This window comes from Monomorium pharaonis, chromosome 2, assembly GCF_013373865.1.
Source record: "Monomorium pharaonis isolate MP-MQ-018 chromosome 2, ASM1337386v2, whole genome shotgun sequence".
NCBI lineage: Eukaryota > Metazoa > Arthropoda > Insecta > Hymenoptera > Formicidae > Monomorium > Monomorium pharaonis.
This window is the reverse complement of record NC_050468.1, coordinates 27,752,519-27,776,893: the sequence shown is the minus strand read 5'-3', so window position 1 is coordinate 27,776,893 and position 24,375 is coordinate 27,752,519. Positions and strand designations below refer to the sequence as shown.

The 24,375-nt window shown below is 43.3% G+C and overlaps 1 protein-coding gene across 1 annotated transcript; it reads left to right on the top strand.

The window, feature by feature from the left end:
- The first annotated feature begins 5,169 nt into the window (after positions 1-5,169).
- On the top strand, positions 5,170-8,184 carry LOC105829447 (protein sister of odd and bowel). Its single transcript, XM_012668296.2, has 2 exons — positions 5,170-6,186; positions 7,295-8,184. The coding sequence occupies exons 1-2, from the start codon at positions 5,183-5,185 to the stop codon at positions 7,638-7,640; spliced, it is 1,350 nt and encodes a 449-aa protein (XP_012523750.2). The 5' UTR covers positions 5,170-5,182; the 3' UTR covers positions 7,641-8,184.
- The last annotated feature ends 16,191 nt before the right edge of the window (positions 8,185-24,375 follow it).

The following is a 24,375-nucleotide window of genomic DNA, read 5'->3' as shown; positions in this document are numbered from 1 at the left end:
CACCAACGAGCGTGTAATCGGTTAGAGAAAGAAAGAATCGAACGACGAAAGGAGAGAAAAGGGCAACGAGAAGAGAGACAAAAAAAAAGAAGAAAGGGAGAGGATGCTGCGAAGATTTAGGTGAGTCTTCATAGGCGACGATGTGTAAAAGTGAAGACGTTATTCCTCTCTTTGTATTTGCATTTATCATCGTACTGTGCGTGATGACATTTATAAAAATAATTTATAAGGTAATTAATTAAGTATAACATTTTCATGATATGAGCTCAACAATAAAATATAAAAATATATTAACGTTAATAAAAAAAAAACAAACGTAATGAATAACAATTTATTATTTGAAATGGTTATATGTAATGTACACTTTACATATAAAATAAAGATAAAACATGAAAAAATTAAAAACTTTTGAGCCAATAGACAAGAAGTCAAATATGTTTTTTATCTCGTTGAATTTTACATTGTTTCGCATTATGTTAAGTAATATTAATATATTAATATTATATATTAATATGGTATATTAAAGATAAGCTTCATTTGATCATAGCTGAATTTTTGTGCTAATACTTCTTATGTAATTTTATATTCTTTTTCAAGTTTATCAAACTGCACGCCAAATAAATTTTCGGTCTTGAAATATAATTTAACAGTTTCTGGCTGATGTACTATTTTAATAACAAATTCTCTATTAGTATTTGAGAAAAGGGATAATAAATGCTTTTTATGTCATTATTAAACGAATTATCAATTTAAGATTGTGATTTTATTACTCTTATTTAATTTCTAATTGTATTTTAAGATTGAAAAATTTTATTTAAAAAAATATATGAAAGCTAATAAGAAGCAGCAGAAGATTTTGCTGTAACCAAATAAGGCTCGTCTTTAATCAATTGTATCTTCATATTAGTCGATATTTTCGCATTATTGATACATAAAGTAATGTTGCACATAATTATTAATAAATAAAATGTGTGTAAATATTATGGACTTTCAAGAGGAATCAGAGCGGAAGAGAAGAAGCTTGAGAGATGCGATCATTGTATTTGCAATCACGTGGTCAAACGTAACGATGCGTGCTTTCCTTTATCACGTCGAGAGGGAGACCGGTTGTATCATGCCGTGAGCGCGCATGTAGTCAAAGAGAAACAAACGGGGCGAGAACTCCAAGGGGGGGCGGGAGGCGGAGAACAAGGAGAGAAACAAGTGCCCGGTTTGTACGCAATCGCGGAGGTGAAGATGCGTGAAAGTGGAGGTGCTTAGTAGCGATCTAATTATCTACGCGGCGGGATGTCGCGGCCTCCCTCTGCGCTTCACCGCATTGAGGAAACAAGAGCAAATTGAATGGCGGCCGATGGTGCTTGCTAACCGAACGAGAACCGAATCGTGCCGCTAAGGCGGACCCTAAAGATTGCAGTAACTTTCTTCGACGATTCTTACGTCATACAAGTGTAAGATATCTGGGAAAAAGAGATACAATTAACTGCCGTTTCCTGATTTTCCCTGGAAGTTTTGCATATCAATTGCAATTGATTTAGACTACTCTTAATAAAATGGGTCGGAGAAATGTTTTCCGAGTTACGAATTTAATAATACGGATTTGGAAAAGTTAAAGGCAATTTCGAGAAAAAATCATATCATTATTGAAACGCACGCTGCCGGTCTCATAAGTCTTGTCTCGTTCTTCCAAAGTACAATACTTTCCACACAATGCTTGCGTACACGTGCCTCGCTCGTGTCACTGTACGTGTATAAGTGCGTTAAGCACGTTAGAATTGACTGGAGGACAGTGATTCGGAGCCCTTTCTTTTCGATTCAACGCAGGTCGCCGATCGCGAGGAATTTCTCATGTCACGCCGCGTTACTTTATTTATCGACGTTGAACGCCACTTATAACCTTTTGCCTCCCGGAGTTAAAGAGCACAGACGAGAAGATTTTCTGACATATAAAATCGATTGATCGATTCTAAGCATTGTCGAATTGTTCGCAATAATACGCTTGACGGCGGCTGCAATAATTATTCTTTAAACCCATGAATGAGCGTAAAAAAATATGTATTTCTTTTTATAAAAAGAAATTAAAGTACTTTCTTCATTTTTTTCAAATAGCCTGTGTATGGAAATGTAATAATAACTTGAATGTATAAATATAAGAATGACGTAGTAGTAATGATAAATAGCTTACGTCTACTATAGAACTTTCGACAACTATGGGAAGACGAAAATATAATACGACAATGTCAGGTGTCAAAATTTCATAGCACAAAGTTTCGTAGCAACGATGAGATGAATACGTTTGCCGTCTAAACATTCCACTCGATTCCACTTGGCCGTTTCGAAGGCACGTACAATCGCGAGTGCGTTGACATTACAACGCTGTGCATGTTAATACGTTGTGACACGGGGAAACACAATGAAACGGGCGGCGTGAGATACGAGCGCGGATCGTTGTGACGCGTACCCATTTTATCCGACATAGAACTTCTTCGGAAAGCAGCGCGTTACACGTCAACATGTCCAAATAAAGTGCCGCGTATATCGCGGGCGTGTATTATGCTCTAGCCGGGCAATTAACTCGCTACTTGATTAACTGGGTAGAGCCTGTCAACTTTCGCGAAGAAGGACTTGACCGAAGAGAGAAGAGCGAGACGTGAAGACGCGGCGAGGGGATGAAGAGACGGAGGGAGAGCAAAAGAGGAGAGAAGAGGAGCGAGGAGGGGGGGGGGGAGGGACGGGACCGGAGGAAAGTCGGACTCGCGAGGGCATCGAAGTTACGAAAGGGGAGTAAAAGACGAAGACGCGCGGAGCGGGGGAGGGAGGGGGAGGAAGGAAAGGAGTGCGGGGGCCCTCCTCGACGTCGAAGAGAGACGCCGAGGAGGAAAAAAGAGAAGGGGGAGGAGCGGAGAGAAGGAACCGCGTCCACGGTGACGGTCAGCGAGCGCGAGGTGACCCCTGACCCCTTCGTGCGTCCTCGTCTGCGTCCGGCATCGTTCGGTCGGTGCCTCTCCGTCCCACCGGCGGGACTCAAACGACTCCGTGGGGCCCTCCGTGAGGGCCCAGCGTGGGCGAAGCTTACGCGCGGGGGAGTAAGAGGCGGCCAGGGAGAGCGGGAGGAGAGAATAAGGCGACGGAGAGGGGCCGTACGGGGAGAGGGGTGACGAGTTGGCCCGCGGGCGTCCCGGACCGTGAGAACACCACCTATAATATTATTTAGTCTGCCCGATGCCTCGGTTCGCCTCTCTTCTCTCTCGGCCGCGCACCTTCTCTCTCTCTCTCTCTCTCTCTCTCTCCCTTTCTCTTCCTTTCTCTCTCATTTCCTCTCTTTCCTCTCGCCCTCCCTTTACCGCACCCTTTTCCACTCCAATCGTCTCTCTTTCGCCTTTCCTTGAGAGAGGCCTCCTCTCCTTCTATATCGTACTCCATCGTGCTCTCCCTCCCCGTTCTTCCTCATCCTTTCTCTCTTTCTCTCTTCTTCTTGCCTGGTTACTCGCCCTTTTTTTCTTGTATCATGTGTGCGCACGAGAGCGCGTGTACGGAATGTCTCTCTTTCTCCCTCGCTTTCGGTGCGCTCCGACACTGAAGAGGCAGCTAACTATAGGCGCTATACACGGCTTACTCGCGCGCATTAATTGCCGTCGTAAATTGTTGCGGCTTTGCCAAGAGTTCCGAGTCGAGTCGGAACAAACCCGCGGCACACGGGCGCGGTACCACGGGAGAGATGCCTTTTTTCGGCGCGGCATCACTATTCACTCAGTTTTACCTCATTTCTACGCGATATTCATTGAGATATTACAAACTTGAGTCGACTACACATACAGTTTGCTCGTTTACTCGTACTAAGTTCCAAATTTCTGAAATACATGGACAGCCTGCCAGATTTCTTCCATAAATATTTAATAACATTCTTGGGACTCATAAGCATTGCTCTTAAATGTAGAAGATGCGTTTATTAGCAATTAAAATAATTTATAAATATTAAATCGACATATGTACGTGGGTAGATAAATCTGTTATATGTAAATCAATTTATACGTATGATATATTTATGTATGATAAATTGATCATGATTTGTTGATTAAAGAAAAAACTAATTCTCTGATAAAATATATATTACCTTTGAAAAAATCATCAGATTGCTTTACATGTGATCTCGTCATATTTTGTAAAATGTAATTGTTTCTATTAAAAAAAAAAATGACAAAATATATTCGCAGATAGTACTTCAAGTTATTATCGAATTGCTCTCTAAAATATATAAATTAAGAATATTAAAATGCGTATATTTAAAAGTACAATATATTTGCAGAAGATGAGGTGTAAAAGTATTATAAAAATTGTTAAGATTAACTAAAACATTAATATGACACGAGCTGTTTAATACTCAAGTTAAACGTCTCGATTTATCCTACAGTCAATAGTCGTCACACGAATTATTTTCTAATATATATGTTGCAATCTCATTTTTATTGGCACCGAACGCAAGAGAGATACGCGTTTCGCGAAGGAAACGCGGGTTAAACAGCTGTTGACTCGCGAACGCGATCGCGATCGCGACTCACGTTTCCGGATTTCCTCCCCCTCCCCCGCACACGCGCGCGCGTGCGTCCCCGATGGTGTATGCTCATCGTCGCAGGCCGCAGCGGCCCAAGCCAGATCGCGCGGCCTCACGGACGTGCGGCTGGGCCCGCATCGTCGAAACGGCGAGCCGGCGATCCAGCGCGGGCCAGCTGTGCGCGGCACGGCTCTCTCTCCTGAATCCGGGGCCCGTTCCCCGCGGACAGGCCCATTTTGACTCGGATACCTGCCACCAGGTGGCTCCACCAGCAGTACCCAGCAGCGGCAGGTAGGAGCAGTCTTCGGGGCGCCTTCGCACCGCTAGCATCGTGTGTGTGTGTCCTCTTTCCCGGTTTCCCGTTCTCGCGCTCTGTACGTACAGGAACGATCTCTTCAGGAACTGACAATCGATCAGGAGAGAATATGTGAACGTGCGATCGAGCTTGGGCGACGTCGTGCAAGGGTGAATTACACGGGAGTCTCTATCGGCGGGTACCGGCACGCATCCAGGTTGTAACATACGTCAGGATCAGTCAGGATAAAATCCGATCGCCTTGCCAATGATACCGGGGAAACACGGGAGGTGCGCGTTCCAGAGGCTAATCAGGGACGATTCGAACGACGGTGGAGGATGCAGCAACAGCAGCAGCAGCAGCAGCAGCAGCAACAGCAAGAGGAGGAGCAGCATCAACAGGAATCGGAGCAGGAACAACGGACTCTCGTAATGGTACCGTCCACCTCGTCTTCGTCGGTCGCGGCAGACTCACGCGAGGTCGATGTCATCGGTCTCGCGACGAGTACCGAACTGCCCAATCTGGCGCTCCAAAGTGTCGCCCTGCAGTTTCAGGGCGCTCTCCTCTCTGCTCTGCAACGGGTGGCACTCTTGCCAGGTGGACACGCCGCCGCCGCGGCGGCTTTAAATCTCCAGGCACTGAAGACGTACCTGACTCTTCACCGTCTTCACGCGAGCGGCGCGACTTCCGGCGTCGCGCAGACCCCGGCCGCCACTGCGACCGTCGTCGGCAATCAGAGGTGTTCGTCGTTAAACGCGAACGTCGACGTGGCTGTGAGCCCGGCAAAGACGAGCGACCACTTGACGGCCGATCAGTTGCTTCGATCGGCCGCTTCGGCGATCAGCGAGGACGACGAGGCGCCGCTGGACTTCGTGACCGACACCGAGGAGGACCTGGCGCTACTCGCGGAGGAGGAGGAGGTCCTGCTGAGCGAGACGTCCGCGACGAGCACCTCCGCCGCGAACCACGAGCTACTTCTGCGCCGAATATCCGAGGGAAATCGCGCGGGCGCCTCGGTGACGACGGCCTCACGATCGTCGACCTTGACCGGTCCGGCATCCTTCGCGTCGTCGACTTCCTCGATTTGCTCCTCGGCCTCGTCCACGTCGTCGTCCTCCTCCTCGTCCGCGCCACACGCTTCAATTGTGGTGGACTCGAGTGTACCAAGGACTTGCCGTACGTCCCGGCCCAAGAAACAGTTCATTTGTAAATTCTGCAGCCGGCAGTTCACGAAGAGCTACAATCTGTTGATTCACGAGAGGACGCATACCGATGAGCGGCCGTACTCGTGCGACATATGTGGCAAGGCCTTCCGACGGCAGGATCATCTCAGAGATCACAGGTAATGTGAATAGGCCCTAGTCATCTGGCAGATGTTAGCCTTTCAATTAGGTGTTTCTTTGTGAGAGCAGGTTGTTGCTATTGAATGTCTGAAATAATCTAATTAATATTCTCTATTTAATCCATTAAAAAGAAAACATTAATTAAATTAATTATATAAATATATAAGTTTTAAGTTTTTGATTTTATTAATAATTTTAATATTAGTAAAAGTAATGTAATTTTAATTAATGGATAATAAAAATAAAGAGTTGCGAACGTTTCTTTTTTGTTTGTAATTATATTTTAATAAATAATGTTTTTTACCTCAAACTTTTTATTATATAGTTTGTATCACACTCAGATTTTTTTGTATCTTGTTTATTATAAAATAGATGTACAATATGCTTCTTTAAATAAACGTGATTTATGCTTAAAATTTTTAGTAACATATTTCAAATTATTGTAAGTTTTGATCACGTATGATTAAAATAATTGTTTTGGTAGAATTTACTTATAATCTCCGGATATATCCAAGAGAAAAATATTGTAATGATACGTTACGTAAGAAAATTGAATTAAACGTTAAACGCATGAAAGCTTCGATGACGGTATGAGGATTATATATCGAATTCATCCCTTTTGTGATGGAGGATTTAGAGACCGCGCGTATTTATCTCTTTATCGCGTCGCCATTAATTACAAGCGTCGTAACGATTTACGAACGGACAAATTCACGGTACGCCTTTTCCACCTCGCGTAATTACAACGATGATTGAATGACGTGTATATTATATTTAATGGTCAACGTGTCATGATCCATTCATTCATTCATATCTTTACCGTTGCAATAATTGTAGTCCTTGCTTGATAATAATATTAATTAAGTTAATGATATATTATATATATATATACTTAATTATTATTTTATTCTTCTCCCCTTTCTTTCAGTTCCTCTTTTTTATACCAAATATACATGTATATCTCTTGTCGCGCGCATCAGTAATTTAACAAATTATAGTTTTGAATATACTTTGACATCAAATACAGATACACGTTTGAAAGTAGGTAATTTAAGAAGGAAAATTTAAACGTAAAATTCAAACCGGAACGTTCTCCGTACGTTGCAGGTATATACACAGCAAGGAGAAACCGTTTAAGTGCGCCGAGTGCGGAAAGGGATTTTGCCAGAGCAGGACACTGGCCGTTCACAAAATTTTGCACATGGAGGAGTCGCCGCACAAATGTCCCGTCTGCGCCAGGAGTTTCAATCAGAGGAGCAACCTCAAGACCCATCTTCTCACGCACACGGATATCAAGCCTTATCATTGCGCCTCCTGCGGCAAGGTCTTCCGCAGGAATTGTGATCTTAGACGGCACTCGTTGACCCACAATTTGGGAGTACCGTCGTCGCCCCCGCCGCCGGGAATACCCGTTTCCGGTACAAGCACCATTGTTCTTCAGGAGACGTCTTAATGCATGGATATCCGGTTCTCACCACTCCTCGATCACGCCGGGACAAAGTCTTGCCTGCATCGGCCGCGCTACCTTCCAACAACGCGGACCGACGTCCATTTATTATAATGCCGCAGTGATCTTGACTTCGACGTGCGATCGAATCCGACGGTCAATTCGGTCGTTTCACATTCGAACCCCATGGTCCACCGGTACGGTCAGGATTTCGATCTCTCGCGCGTATTCGAGCCTCCGACTCACTCATCTCGTATCTATCCGCCTGCACTATCTATCATCGTTAACGTTTAGAGCGTAATCATTGTTATGTATATCACGATAAGGATATACGGATTTGTGCATGTTTAGATTTATAACTCTATGTATGCGATACGCAGTGGGTACCCTCTCTCTCTCTCTCCCCCCCTCTCTCTCTCTCTTTCTCTCTCGAATATAACGTGTAGTCGTTCCCTACTTTTAAAATGGTGTACCTACTGCACGTGTCCGTTGTGTTCTATCGTTCACGTGTGTAAAATAAACATTTATTATTATTTTTTAACTCACAGTTGTCTGCACCCTCACTCAATCTCCCTCACCTCTTGCGCAATAAAAAGGACAAGTCAACTTGGATTTGATAATATTTCAACCAAATTAAACTGTTATTCGAGACTTTTGCAGTTAGAAATTTCAGTGCAAAAATTATACATATATCAAGAATTAATATTGTCGAATTTGTTATTAATAGCATCGATTTTATTTACTATCTTCAAAATTTTTAAACTTCGTGGAAGAGCGCCAGAGCGTGCGACACATCGTTTAATTTATTACATGCAAAACAGGCCTCTTTGCTTGTACAGTCGTGAAATATTTCAACTGTCTAAATCTTCACGTGTGCGTGACTTCTAGATATATCAGGCATTATGAAGTGTTCACTTGAACAGGTTCGTCGGGCGAGTACGTCAGCCCGACCGAAAATTCCAATCCCCCTGGTATTAAACCAGGATTTTTGCCTCCTCCTTTTTTTTACCCGTTCCACATATCCAGGCTAGGTATAAGCTGATGACGGGCCGGAGAGAAGAAGAGACAAAAGGGCACGGTAAGCGGAGGAGAAGTTAAAGAGCAGGAGATGGAAAAGGAGAAGGAGAAGGAGGAGGAGCAGGAGAACGAAACGCGTGTATTGTGTTACAAAGAACGGGGCCGCCAGGTGCGCAGGACATGACACCGCGATACGTCTAGAGTTACGTTTCTTTTCTCGAAGGTGCCGGGAAGGAATGGAGGAGAGGCGGGGTGGGCCCCAACGACGCTATTTCGGATCCCGGAGGTATATCCAAAGACGGGCCTCCTCGCCCGTCGATAAGGAGAATCCTGTGCGACCGGTCGACTGTCGCTCATCGTCGTCGTCGTCGTCGTCGTCGAATGGAGTGGCTACGGCGGCCACGCTCGCCCGTGTATATGCGCACGTAAACCCGGACTCCCGGGCGAGCTTTCATAAATTCTTACCGGCGGACGTTTTACCGCGAATTACGGCCCGTCGTTTTACCGCAAAACCCCGTGTTGGCAAAATCGTGTTTACGGCGCTCGGGGAGATATACATATGGGAGTTACGAAGACGAAGAGGAGGGACGCGCGCGGGAGACGCCGCCGCCGGGGACAGCAGAGGGTCCCTGCAGATGCTGGAAGCGACCGGAATGACTTCTCGATGGGAGTCTTTGTGTCACGTCCGCGCTCGAAGTATCGCTTAGCGCCCGCACCGGCAGAGAAACTTCACTGCGTGCCTCGCGTCTCCTCGCGGAATTCTCGATAGTAGTAACCGTCACGCTCGAGACCCTGGGAGCCTCTTTCAACTTGCGGGGCCGTCTAAAGATCATACTTGACGCGTTGGAAATGACAATGGTGGTAAACGCGAAAGTCAATATCGCTGAAAATGAATCGAGCGCAATGGCCGAATAGGGGTGGAAACTTCGTGGAAGAAGAGCCACGTCACGATATTTTATCATGGTCTTAGATGTTTCAAAGATAAATTTTTGCGATACCGATGCCAGAGACCAAACAAATTACACGTTCGCACGTGGGTATCTGAAAATCTGCGCGGTTCTAGAAAATCCGAAGTCGCACTTACCGCAAAATTACACGTGGCCAAATTGTTACGCATCCGTAAAACGATTAACAGAAATTATTTGCAAAGGCGCCCGCACGATAATTTGCGCGCGGACGATGTATCATCATACCCTCTCATTTCATTATTTCAAGGAAAAATATCGCGCCAGGGAAGATTGCAGAATTTAACGGTTATACGATACGATGTGGAGTGGCTACGTGGGCGAGTTTATGATCACCTTGCAGATACGAACTGTCAGCGCAAGAGACGACACACGTTTCCAATTAAAAACGATCGTATCGTAATGAGTATGGAAGCAACCGCTGGACATTCCCCATACTAATTATGCATTACGTCGACGTCGGCCGACGTGTAAAATTAGAAGCGGAAAGGCGGGGGGGGAGAGGGGGGGGAGGGAAAGCGGGGTATAAAGATTGTGAGGAACGCATGCGGAGAGACGTGTGGCGCTCGCGATGATTCGGAATGGAGAAAAGGGTATCCTCGAGCATGGTGGAAGCGAGGAAGGAACCGAGCGAGAGACGAGGAGTCGAGGGGACATAGAAGGACCACACGCACGCGCCGCCCACAGATACGCTATCACTTGGCTACAACCGACGTGATCTGCATGCGCGTGTCCCCTCTTCGTCATGGAGCGAAAAAAAAAAGGAAAGACCCGAGAGGCGGGGGAGGGGGGAGGAGAAAGAAAAGGAGTATATTCTCCCATCTATTCCCACTTGTAGGCTTCACCCCTCTGAGGTCCGAGCCTGCCTGCCTTCCTCACTGATTTAAGGAGTCGACGAAGCGTCGATAACGCGATCGTGCCGCGCTATTTCTTTTTCCTTCTCCTCAACCACAGACACGCGCGCGCGCGCACACATACACACGCGCGCGCGTTGCTTTTCATCCTGCGGATAAATTTGATCGTGCAGATTAGGCCCCGCAACGTTACGCGCTGCTGGCAATTTGTACATCGTGATTGATCCGCCGTTTACTGTGTCGGTTTGCGTCGCGGCGCGGCGTTGTCTGATTGTTTGTACTAGAGGTAACTGTAATCGGAGACTGATTGGAAAGAGCCATTTTTTTATTGGTCCGCCATTTTTCTCAGTTTATTCTCAAATAAAAGAAATAATGAAAGAGATAAGAAAAAGATAGAAGAAAAAGAAAATAAGGAAGAACTAGACTTAACTTACTGTAGGTGCGTTGAACTAATGATTAATATTTTTATTATATACTCTTAATTCTATTTAATGAATTAAAAGTAGATTTTCATACGGTAATTAAATTAGCCATTCGTATTGACGTTTTGTCCTCCGATCTCAAGTTTCTGAATGCCGTAACGATATTACGCGATTAATAAAGTAAGGAGGAATTAAGGTATTATAACGCAATAACACGGGGATATTTTCCAACAAGGAGCGATCATCCCGTCGCGTTGCCTTCGACGATTTTTCCGAAAAACGATCCAGCAGTAAAACGATTACATTATTACAACCGCGTGGTACGACCAGTTATATCGATTTCATCCGCGATTATCATAGGAGGAATCCGTCGCGGTCATTAATCCTGGGGGCGTCGCGTTGCACAATGCGACATTCTCGTCCCCCTCCACCCCCTCCCTCCCGTCCGTGAATACTTATTTTCAGCCGAAACGAAGTTTGCGGTACTCGCGCGTTGCGTAACTCAATCCCGCGCGGCGTATTTACCACTTATGCAAATTGAAATCGAGCAACCCGCGTAAATCGTAAATTTAATCTCGCCCCTTCTCACGCTCGGCGAGAGATATCGTCATCATCAGCCCGCGCGCCGTGCCGCGCCGCGCCGCACGATCGCGTGCGATCGAAAGAGGATCCGGCCGAACACCGCGAGATCATCCGCCGGACATGAGAGGGAGCGAGCAATCGCGGCTGGCACGTGCGCCAGTATGCGTGCGCTTTTTTTGCGCAAGAAGAGGTCGTACGCACACGCCGGGGGTATAACATCTCCATACGCGGGAGAGAAAACGAAGTTGTACTTACCGATATACGATCGGCGCAGATGGTCGGTCGCGCGAAAGGCGGGGGCCACCCGCGATACCGCAGGCGTGTATCGCTTAACAGCCGCGCCACGGGCATTTGTTACGCGCGGGTGGTGGACGCTGCGTCGCGTCACGTCGCGTCGCGTCGCGTCGGCTCCCGACGTGACTAGAAATCGTTCTTCTACTGCGTTATCGTAATAACTGCCATTAAGATTCCAAATCGCGAGGTGGTAAGTAAAATGTGAGTAGATTGTATCGCGGTCTAGATAATGTCGAATAGATTGTTAGACGTGAGTGTCTTTCTACTTATGTCTGGCATGACTAAAAATTAACTTGTATATTACGAAACTGATTAATCATTGATCTAAATATTAATTTTATAATGCTATCGTATTAAAAGATTTTTTATTTTCAAGAAAAAATAGTATATAGTTTTAATTGTTATGTTGTATCTTATTTAAATTAATCTAAGTTAAATTGAAATATTGATTTTATAATAGTGAATGTTATATTAAGAATTCAATATCACGCGCTGTTATCCAATGAATGATCTTATAGGTTTCACTAGTAACGTCACATTTGCTGTTTTTCGAGCAACGAAAATCGTTGAGGTTAAGGTTCCCGTACCCCTAAAATCCCTGATTGTAAAACACAAATTAACATACGTACTGGAAACAAACACGTAAATCGCGATATACGGCCGTCGGCCATGTGTGACACTTTGACTGGCCAAAAAGCGCGGCTCATTTGCGCGGCCGGGCCCGCGCCGTGCGTGATTGGCGGAGCGCTGATGCGCGGTGAGCCGTGCGTGCGTGCGTGCGTGCGTGTACGCGCGCGCGAGCACGCGTGTACAGCGGCGTGCGTGCACGAGCGTGAACGACGACGACGGTGTGTGTGTGTATGTGTGTGTGTGCGTGTGTGCGTGCGGCTACACGAAATACGGACGGGCGGACAGGATGACGGACGGCGGGACGCCCGGGGCAACCGAGAGTGGTGACTCGCGCGACACAAGCTCACACTCGCCCACGCATTTCAGGCTCGAACTCAACCTCCTCTCTTTCTCTCTTTCTCTTCCTCTCTTCTCCTCTTCTTGCACATTGACGACGGATTCCTTCCCGCCTCCTCTTCCACTCTTGTCCTTCGTCCCCTCTGACGGTGTACCGCGCATCCGCACCATGGACTCGCATGCCTGGCTAGACCGACGGGGAGATACTTTTCTTTCTACGATTGATCTCCGATGTACCTAATCCTTTTAGTGAGTTGTCAAAAAAGTTCTAAATCACCGTTCGAAAAATAGTTTTACGCACGAAACTTCGATGAATGAAACACACAATAATTTCTTTTTGTGGCTCAGAATTTTTTTTTTGACAACTATATATTTTAAGAAACGTTTAGAGATCAGCGGGACATTTTAAAAATCACAATTTCTAAATGAAGAAAAGAGTGAGAAAAAAGAATGACAACTTGTAGTATGCAAAGGCTATATTGTGAAATGTGAATTAAAAAATTAAACATACTTCTAATGTATTTTAAAAATAATTCTTATTCTATTGAAATCGAAGAAAAACATAAGTAGGCTTCAACAGAGAATCTGAAAATTTTAACAGAATATTTTAAATTTTATCTGAATACTTTAACACGAATTTTAACTTGCTTATGCAATTATAGTTAGATTTAAATAAAAGTTTTTCCTCTTTCCGCAAACTGTATGGATCCCTAGTGCTGGCGATGGACTATTATATTTAACTCGAAAACTGCATATTGCCGAGGACACCATTAAAACTGCGGATCTTTCAAAGTTCTTGTCCACGATCAGACTATCGCTCGAAACTTTATTCTTGCGGCTGGCCGCAAGGATGGCACGCGCAACCGTCGTCAAGACGTTCGTCTAGATGCATTCAGAAATTACGTCCAAAGCATGGCGGATCATGGTTGCTCGTATATGCGATCTCTCGCAATACGTTACATCTTGCGGTTGCTTTCGACTTCTCTCGGCCTTTGTTTGTCGCCTTTTGCCAAGTTCCGCGTAGACCGTGACGAAGCGAGACCCGAATCGCTAGTTGTAGTTTTAAAAAGTACCTTATAAGTACCTTTAAAGTTAGGAAGATTATAAAAGGAAAATGCGTTAGACACACGTTCAGGCTAATGTTTACCGTAACTGATATCGAGACAAAAAGGATTTCAACGGGATTGGAATGCAATCTTTCTGGTTTGGAATCTTTTTCACACAGATTAACACGCGTTAAGACCTTTGTAGCTTCGCACGAAAGATAAGATACGCACTGTCGTATCAGTTCTACACAAATGAGTTTACGGTATATTATACTGATGAGTCTATCGTTAAATCTCTTGACATAAATTTTATAGAACCAAAAGAAAAGATAGATAAAAAAGATATAATATGTCGCTGTTAAAATTACTCTTTTACATAAAAAATATATTTTTAATCTGTCCTAACAATTTTAATGCAAATTTATATTAATAAATTTATCTAACACATTATATGAAAAAAGATACATTTTTAAAAATATTTATACATTTACACTGTATAAAAATTATGATATCCCTTTGAAGTTCATTTCTTACATAAATTCCCATACTATTAACTGTCTATATTAATATAACAACTTATTGAAATAAAGTACGAGGGTTAAAGTCATCAATTTTTCTTCAATTTCTAAGTATGTACAGTAAATTTCCTGGAAGTTAACAACGGAACGAACGCTCGCTTATATTATTCGCGTGTTAATCTGCAGATATTAATTTCCGGGCGAGTTATTCTCGACCTCATCCGCACGCCATTAAGCTAGAACGTGGCGTTTGACTCACCTTTGAGTGAAACATTGTTAAACATAGCCAGAGCGGCTAAGAGCATGTTCGTGGTGGTCGAAGTGGAAGATGGTTTCCTCGTCGGAGAGCCCTCGCGGCGCTTAAATCTCGAGAGTTTATGCGATCCTGCCGGTTCCCTCGATCGTTTTACGCGCGCGTCTACGTACCCGTACGACGATCTATCTACCTGTACCCGAGTACTACTCGGGACGTATCTCTCGCCTCCCAAGAAACGTGGAGATAACGTAATTTTACGTGTGAATGCTTCGGGGCGTGTGTGGAGCGAGAGCAGGTACCTGAGTACCCAATAGCGCGTTCAGATAACGCCAGTCAATAATTTACAGGTCTGATTCATCTCGGGGGCTCTATCTCGCGGTCCGGGAGTATATGCCTTTATTAATTAAAGCGCGCAACGCCCACGCTTTCCGAAAATTCCTTGCCGCCTAAAAACCACCGGCGTTGAATGTCGACTTCCATTCCTGGTGGCCGCGCCACTCGACGAATCCGAGTCCCCGGATACAAACGGTAGTAGTCATACCCTTTTATTTAGAAACAATTAAGTCTGCAAATGTATCTAATGTCGTGACTTTATACATATAAAGTCACGCTTGTGGTATAAATAATTGTTGCTTAAAAAAATGGTTGTTTGAAACTGATGCTATCTGCCCTTAAAAAAATTTTTCAAAAAAACTGATAAAAACCGGGCTTTAACTGATAGATAACAATGTGTATATTAAAACAGTTTTACCAGTTGCTGATAAAAAAAACTGGTTATTATCATTAAGACATCAACTGAAGAGTATTACCAGGGACTATACGTATACAGTCACTGATTATAAAATTGAATAATGTCAACTGAAGAGCATCACTTATCGATTCTTGTATTCAGTCGCTGATAAAACATAAAAGTTACCAATGCAAATTGCTTCAACATCATCAGTCATTGCATAATTATTAATTATATTATACGTATTGTACAATTCATTTGTCCAGAGATTTAGATTTGATAATTTTATAAATCTACACTCTTCCCTCTTCCTCCACGTATAAGGAGAAAGAGAGATTAATAGGGATAAATATATGAGACGAGATCGTTGCTTCGAGATCTCGTCGCTTCCCGTTCGCTCCTTAAACGCACAACGGTTCACAAGCCAATGCCGTCGGACACTCCTATTTTATTTTTCATCGCGTTCACCGGCGGGCGGCACTAATACCCCATAAACAGTGAATGATGAAGATAGAGAAAAGGAGCGCGAGGAGAATGAATGTAGACGCGAGGAGGAGCGCCGGGGAAAGAAGAAATTATTCCGCGGAGGAGGAAGACGGCGAGTGACCGCGCGGCGCACGAGCCAACGCCGGCCGCATTTTACGTGGCGTTTACTTCTTCTTCTCCTTTCCGCCCTTTTTTTCCCTCCTTTCTGTACGCGCGGCCGCGCATTCAGGGGAGGATTAGCAAAATTAATAAACGTAAACCTTTTAACCTAACGCCCGCGAGGCACCGATAAATTCTTATTTATATTATAATCGACCGGCGAGAGGCCAACTGAGGCCCGAGACAGAAAGAGAGAGAGACCGCGCGAGCCACCATTATGGATGTTTCACCGCATCGTCACTTCGTAAACCTGTTGAATAAATTCCGCGCTGGCGCCCCTCTTCCTGGCCCGTCGCAAGCGAGGCGAGTTTACTCGTTAGATGTCAGATCGACGACTTAGTCGAAGTCGCCATCGACATCGTCGTCTGCCTCCCAACGGCTACGGGGATACATTTCTACATACGCTTCAATTACAGATCATTTCGAATAACGTAGCACATGCGAGCTAAACGCCTCCGTCGTATATCCTTGGTAGATCGTGTGAACTTAGGAAAGAGCTAGTTCTCTTAGAGTTATTCATTAAATCCATTCTGATTTAAAGGCATGACTGTAAAAGGGTGCCAATTAAAAAATTCTACAATTCTAGTTGCACACGAGAATATTTAAAATACTAGATATCTACTTTCCGCGTATTGAATTATGAACGATTTTTATATGCATTTCATATCCTATTGGAGCATCACGCTCTTATTCCAAACTATTGCAATATAACATGCAATATATGAAACTGTCTACTTATATTTAAATTGATTTATTCATTTATTCACGTATTTATAACTCATTCCATTTTTCAAACCAATGTCACAGAATTCGATTGAATAGACTCTCTCTCTCTCTCTCTGAAGATTTAAATTTTCAAATCTAATCACCATTAAGTCGCGCCCATCTAATTGCATCTGGTCTCCAAATTTTACAATTTTTAACCGAAAATACACGCCCATGTGGGTAGTTCGCGGAGATACAGACTAACAAACATACGTACTTATCATATGTATAATACAATCATTAGTGGTGCTGTTTAAATCAGGTGCCGAGCGTAATCTTGTCCAATACATGTTTTTACAAAACTTTTTATTATAAAGATCATGTTATGAAACCCCCTCTATAATGAAAATCCGAATCCATATACAGATTGTTTCGTTTAAGGACATTTCTTAAAGTTACGCCAATTATTTATGAAACACCCTGTATATGGAAAATCCAAACCCATGACAGCCATCCTCGAAAAATTTGAAATAAAATGAAACCATTTGCAAGAGGATTGGGCCACAAATGACGATGTAGTTCGCGGTCATATAGACAAATGCATATCCGTTACTAATCATTTCAAAGAAAATTTTTTTAAAATCCTGTGTATGAAAATAACAAACCCCTAATTTCAATCCGGAAGAAATTTGCAACAAAATGACACCAGTTGCATGAGAATCAAATAACGAAAATAATCACGGACATACAGACATACAGACACCCGGTACTTACATATATATATTATTTCATTGATTAAAAAGAACTTTTATATAAGCACTTGTACGTTTCCTTCGTTCAATCCTTGGAACTCAATAATTAAAATAATTCAACGACTGCGTTTTCGAAAGAATTTACCTGTTATTTTATATTAACTCGTATTTTTTAAAAATGTCAATTACTTTTAAGTCCAAAATTAAGATTGTCATAAGAATTTTTCATTACGAAATCTTAATAAAAACAATCGCTGTTTTCGTTTGCCGGATTATAATAGAGGCCGAAGTGTGAAGATATATAAAACGTGATGGTGACATAGTAAGCTCGTACGGCTGTATCGTTTCTCGAAAATACCAGTGTCTAGAATAGCGCTCGGATCGACTTAAGAACCTCGTGAAACTTGATCCCTCTTCCCCCTTTATTTCTTACATCCGAGATTGTCCTTTTTACAGATTCCAAAACTTGTCAAGATCAAATTCACGGAAGAATTTTAAGGAAGATAGGTTTATCGAGACCGGAGAATGTGTGTGTATGTTAATTAACGATCGGCGAGTATAAAGAGAAAAAAAAAGGATCACTCTATTAATCATTTCATTGTTTCAGGATGAGCGATCTTTTCTCTCCCAGCTTGATTAAGACATCATCTATAAAATAACTTATAAAATAACATTTTATGTATGTAATATAGATTTAAATTATACTAAATATCTCTCACATATAGTATTGCAATTATTAATTTACTCTCCAAACGGCAATCAGTATATTTATGTACTAATTTACAGTGGTATATACTTATAGCTGTGATAATTAGTTATTATTCATTATCTTTTAGTGATTTAGGTTTCAGAATTAGTGTATTTATTTCACTGATTGATATTAAGTTCTACGTATATCATTGAAAATCAGTATATTTTCACTGATTTTTCACTGATTGTAATTTAGGGAGTAATTTTTAATAAAATTACTCGTTTAAATTACATTTTCTTTCAATGTTTACTTATTAATTGTTCCAAGAAATGGCAATATCTATCGTTATATATGGCGTTACATGTTACAACATGAATTACATCTACACAAATTACGCGAGCGCGAATGCAACGGTCCACAATTGATGAATTATGTATATCGTTGGTTACATAAATCGCGACGCATTTACGGAAACGTTAATCAACGCGACAATACTGGCCACGTACTAGGGGCCACGAAAAGGGTTTCGAAACAAGGCGCCGAAGAAAAACGTCGAGCTCAATGCCCGAGTGAGAGAATGGCGAGATACCGACGTCTACATATACGCACAATGTACAGGCTCGAGCTCGGGGCCCTTTGAAAGCACCCGTACGAGCCGGCTGGATGACAGGGAAGAAATCGAAATATGCGATGACTGCGCAGATGAAATATCCGTGTCCCTTAATGGCGACCCCGGACCGGAGTACGTAGCAGAGTAAAAGGGTTGCGAGCCTCCCTTGGGACGCAAACCGGGTGTGTAGCTGAAGCTATGCAATTTTATCTTCTGCTTTTACTGAATCGAAGCATTTAAACGCCACTTAAGGTTTCAAGTATTAAATTAAGAAATAATGTGAATAGGGAAATAGTCATAACTTAATTGGTGATTACGTAACAGAAAATATCAAGAAAAGGGTTCTTCTGCAGATACCCTTGTTGTTAATTTAGACATAACTTTTGCTAATTCGAGAAATAATTATCTGAAAAATTAACAAATAGATTTTTATTGTCTTTTTAAAATGCTTTAAAGCTAAAATTAAAAATTCCAATCGTTCATTAATTAATCCTTTTTATATGAGACAATTTACCCTGTAACAATTGCCGTGTTTTTATTATTGAATAAGTAGAAAAATTTCTACCTATAGAAATAAATGTTAATTGAAAGGCTTAATAATAATTATCTATCATAGATTTTTTGAATTTTACGAGACGGATCTGAATTTAACCCTCGCAATAGAATCCAAGAATTTCCTTTTACATTATATTTTCAGAGATGAACTTACTATTTCGCTGACCTCTCCAATTTCTGATGCTGGTCCGCCTCGGCGAAAAGAAGTCGGCATCGAAGCGCGGAGACGGCGCCGTAGGTAGATGAGGGCAGGCGAAAGGGAACGGTGGAAGAATCCCGCAGGAATCCCGCGGTGTCGAGCGCCGTGCATACGGGGGTGTGCCGCGTGCCAGACCCGAGGCCCTCTCTGCATAAGCTTCACAGGGGGCCCCCGTGGATGGGGGCCCCCTTCACCGTAAGATAAGGCCTCCTGGTGCGAGCCGACGACGCGCGACCGACATCCATGTCACATTATTACCATATAGGTACCAGTCGCGTCGTCACAACACCGCACAGCGAACGTACCACCGTTACATACATTGCGGAGGAACGAGAAGAAATTGGTCTGAGAAAGAGGGAGAGAAGGAGGAAGACGGGGGGAGGAGGGGGAGGGGGAGAGAAAGAAGAGGACAGAGAGGAGGAGAAATCATCCTCTATTTTAGTTACGAACCGGTTCGATACGTTTCTTCCTCCGTTCGTCAGCAATACCGCGTACACGCGGTGGACAACCGTATGAAAGCCGCGTAAACGGCTTCTTCTTACGACGGGCCGTCGTAAAGAGCGCAGAATGGTTATTCCATTCGCTTGCGACCGTTTAATTTATCGAAACATTTGAGGCATGTAATTATTGGAAAAGTAAAATATTTCTTTTCTGATGGGAGATTGTAATTGGCAATGTCGGGTACATGTAGAATTGAAAATTGGGAAAATATATTAAATTAAACATTATTGTGTACATCGATTTTTTATTAGTCGTGCTAATTTACTAGTAGCGAACTTTTTTCACGAATTTGTTTTTCAATTTATTTGTGATTCAGCTTTCATTGCTTCTTGACAAGGTCAATGGATAAATTGATATATTTTTCAAATTAAATTAGTTTAAAAATAATGGCTTACAAAAATCATTATAAAATAATATTGAAAGTTATTATATGAACAAAAAGTAATTAATTCAGTTAAAAGTTGTTTCAAGATTAAATTAACTTAAAGTTTTAGGTTAAATTAAAAGTTAATTTTGTAAAGCATTATTTTTGTTAAATTAAAATGTCGTAATTTTTAAAAATTAGATTATTTTAAATAGCAAAACAATTAAAATGTTATGATTATCAAATGAGTAAAAAATTTAATATTTTATTTGTGCATAAATTAAATTTATACGAAATATCAAAGAAATATTGTTGCTTATATGTAAAATGTATTTTTTCCTTTTACAATTTTTTTTCTTTTTTAAATTTTTATCTTAGGAAAAACGTTAATAAGTTAAGTTTACATGTTTTAAAAATAATTAGATAAAGTTAAAAATTAACCAAGTTAAAAGCCAGTTAATTTTTAACTTTCAACTTTGTAACTAATTGCTAATCGATTTAACTAGTTACTATCTACTTCTTGATAACGAGATGGTCGGAACTTTATCGCCGTGTATTTTGTCTAGGAGCAGTTTCTCGCATGAATCACATCTGCATTGGCTTCCGTCCAATGCAGGAATGCAGACACGACGAGGTATACCCACGTCCTTTATTTCTTTCCTCCGCATCGGTAGAAATATCAATAGCTACCGTAGACATTAATCGCCGTCGGGGCCGGGGAAATTTATTCTCTTTTACTTTTTTGCCTCACGCCGGGAACGTTTCCGTTTAAAGACGTTTCTTAGACCAAAATCGCGGTGACTCGGGCCCCGAACGGACTGCTCGGGAATCGTAAAATTGGGTAAATCATTGGCTGGTCCACTGGTGCTAACCGCGAGCTGAATACTACTCACCCGGAGGAAGAAGGTGTGGTACCGGCTCGTGCTCTATCTGCCCGCCATCCCTCTCTCACCCCTCTCCCTGTCCTTCTCTCTCGCTCGCTCTGTCTTTCCAGTTGTCCCCCGGGTGTTAGGTGGATATAAACACGAGCAGGTATAGAGAGCTGCAGGTAAAACCCATGGTGGTCGGTGGCCGAGTCGCGAGATAAACTTTACTGCATATAGGTAACACGTACAGGTAGGTACGCGATCCACGGCCACGCGTTGTAAACGGCACGATGACCATCCGTTATCGCAATGATGATTCGCGACATCCGCACCTTGAGAAACCATCCACCGGTGTTGCGAGTCGACCACCGTTGTTCGGCGAATCCCTGAAAATCCGCGCGGACGATAATGTAAATTCAGCAGACAAGGATATTATTCGATACCGCGGAGAGCGGGATATTCGATAATTTTCGAGGGCCGTTCCGCAGAAACTTTTTTTCCTGCTTGACATTTTGTTTCATTCCTCCTGCCTTATTTGTTTCTCGCGCGCGTATATACATTTCTTATTTTATTTCATTTAAATTTTTCTTTATTTTAATTTTAATCATTTTTTCAAATCTTATGAATAAAAGTTTAAAAACTTAATTCCATGAGTAATTTTATGCAGGTCGAATATACCGCGTCCCCTCGAATCGCTAACGATATACGGTTAATGGCAAATATTTTTCTCGGCGGTGCAAGAGAGAACAACGTAGTCACGTATGTCTGAATTAAGTGCAATTTTGTGGAAAGAGTCTGCGAGCTCTGCGTCTTCCTTTATAGCGGCTTTAAACGATTATTGCTACAGAGTTTCGCGTGATAGTTAAGAGGTGTTAATGCGATAGAAATCCCTGTGAAAGGAATGCTTGCAAAAAAAAATTAAGACGTGGCTAAGGAACGTGAAATTTCGATACGTAGACAAAGTAATCGCGAAAATGGCAGGTGCTTTCATTTATATCAAAGATATATATTTAACAAACCTTGCAACCGACATGATCCATTTCTTCTTTCTATGATTAATCTATTGATATCGCGTTATCGCAGTCGTATTACTTAGATCACACAAATGCTGCGGAATGTTACGAACAGTGGAAACGTCGCGCGATTGACAAAAGTAGAAACCGCCGGGAGGGGGGAAGACCGAGCGTGAAAGAGACGGAGGTGGAGAGGGAACGATGCAGGTGCTGGTCGATTCGTGTCGTAGGTACGCATGCATCGGCCCCGAAGACGAATCCATTAGCCGTGAACGCGGATTGAGCAATAAACCAACTGGGAGGTAAGTCGACTCCGGCCGTCTCTCGCCTCCTCCCGAGAAAGAGGTCCTTCCTTTCTCTCCTACCCGCCGTGGTTTTTCGGCTCGCCTCTCTTATTCCTGTTGGGCCCGCATTCTCATACAAGATGTCGCGCCGATAAAAGTCTTCCCGAAGGCTCGTGGTCTCGGGGCCCACCCCGAGTAATTCATTTAAACATTCCCGGAGGTGGTCGCACGACAAATTACTCTCACGAAACCTTCGCACGACAGTCAAAAGCTCCGTCGGGACCGTCGTAGGCCTATCTCCATTGAGAGATCTCCCTCCTTCCCCCTCTCTCTCTCTCTCTCTCTCTCTCGCGCGCCACCCCCCATCCCCCTTTCCTCTTATCCTCTCACGATCATTTCGTCTTCCTTCTTTCATCGGCGTTAGGTCTCCTTCCCCTTCCTCCCTCCCTCCCGCCCGTCGTGGCCCCCCTATGTGGCATAAAACCTGGTGACACTTCTCACCCTTCTTAAGAGGCTCCTCTCCGGCACGAGCTGGCATCGAGCGAGGCTCCGTGGAGATGAGGAGGATGAGTAAAGCATCCGAGGCATCGGGGATATCTTATCTCTATCGGTATCTCCGTCGGTTGTTTCGATCGACGACAAAGTAATACCGTATTCCACGTTTACACGACCGCGCGTACCACGGTGGCATCAGTTTAGCGTTGATATTACGATTAGCGTTGCCGTTAATAACGCCCGCGATTCAGATAATATCTGATATATAATCATCGAGGAATTATCACGGAGGCGCTTTATCTTTACTCTCTTGTCATGTATTTTCTTATTGAAAAATGTCGCTTCTCAATTTCTTAATTAAAACCTGTCTTTTAACTCAGATCGTTTTACTTCTCATTTAGCGCCGATGTCATAATCACACTAACAACGAATTATTAAAAAGTTGTTGCGAGAATTTTTCTCTCTCATTACGTTTATTTGACTGAATAAATTATTTCTTAATTTTTCAGTTATTTTTAATTCAGATCGCATATGTTACTTCTCGTATTAAAAACTAAAGTATCTTTATTATGCATGAAGGCTCCTTTATATTTCTAAATTGTTTCTGAAGAAAATCTGATTATTATAATACTACGGCCTTATTGCTATATTCCAACAAAAATTGAATATGTTGTTCATAAGTGCCGTTTTGAAATCTAACGTTACGTTTGATTACCGTATCGCGGAATATCGAGGATGCACGCAGCAATCAGCGGGAAACGCGGGGACGTCTCCCGACGGCGCCGAAGGAATTGATCAATCACGCGACAACCGCGGAGTCTGTGCGACTCCCGTATCTCGGAGCGAGATCTCTCATTGAGTCGCATTTCGCCCCGACGACACACCGTCGTCGTGTCTGTTATCCTCGGGGAACGGACACGCCTGTCAACCACAGAAATCACAGGACCCACTCGCTCGGGATAGTGTGTTGCCGTGTCCTCTTGCTGACCGGTGGAACGGTGCTGTCGGGATCTGTGGGATACGGGCAGCTTCCGGAAGCGTGGAGATCCATCCGAGATTGGCCAAGATTGCAGCGGCGTCGAGCGTATTCCCCTCTCTCTCTCTCTCTCTCTCTCTCTCTCCCTCTCTCTCGTCCTCTCCTTCGCCTCTTCCTCCTCCTCCTCCTCCTCCCCCGCGCTAGACGCGGCGGGGCAACCCCTCGTAAATAAAGTGTCGGGATGCGCGCCGAACGGACCGCAGGGTGGCTAATATATCTCACGACTCGGTTAATTGACCCGACGAGCCTCGCGCACCGCTCCACCCGTGTATCCAATTCGTCTTGACACCTCCGACTTCTTTTGGGATTCCGTGGCGTATGGTCTACAACAGGTAAGAGGAATGCGCGCTTTGTTCGTATCGCCTCGGAAATCGC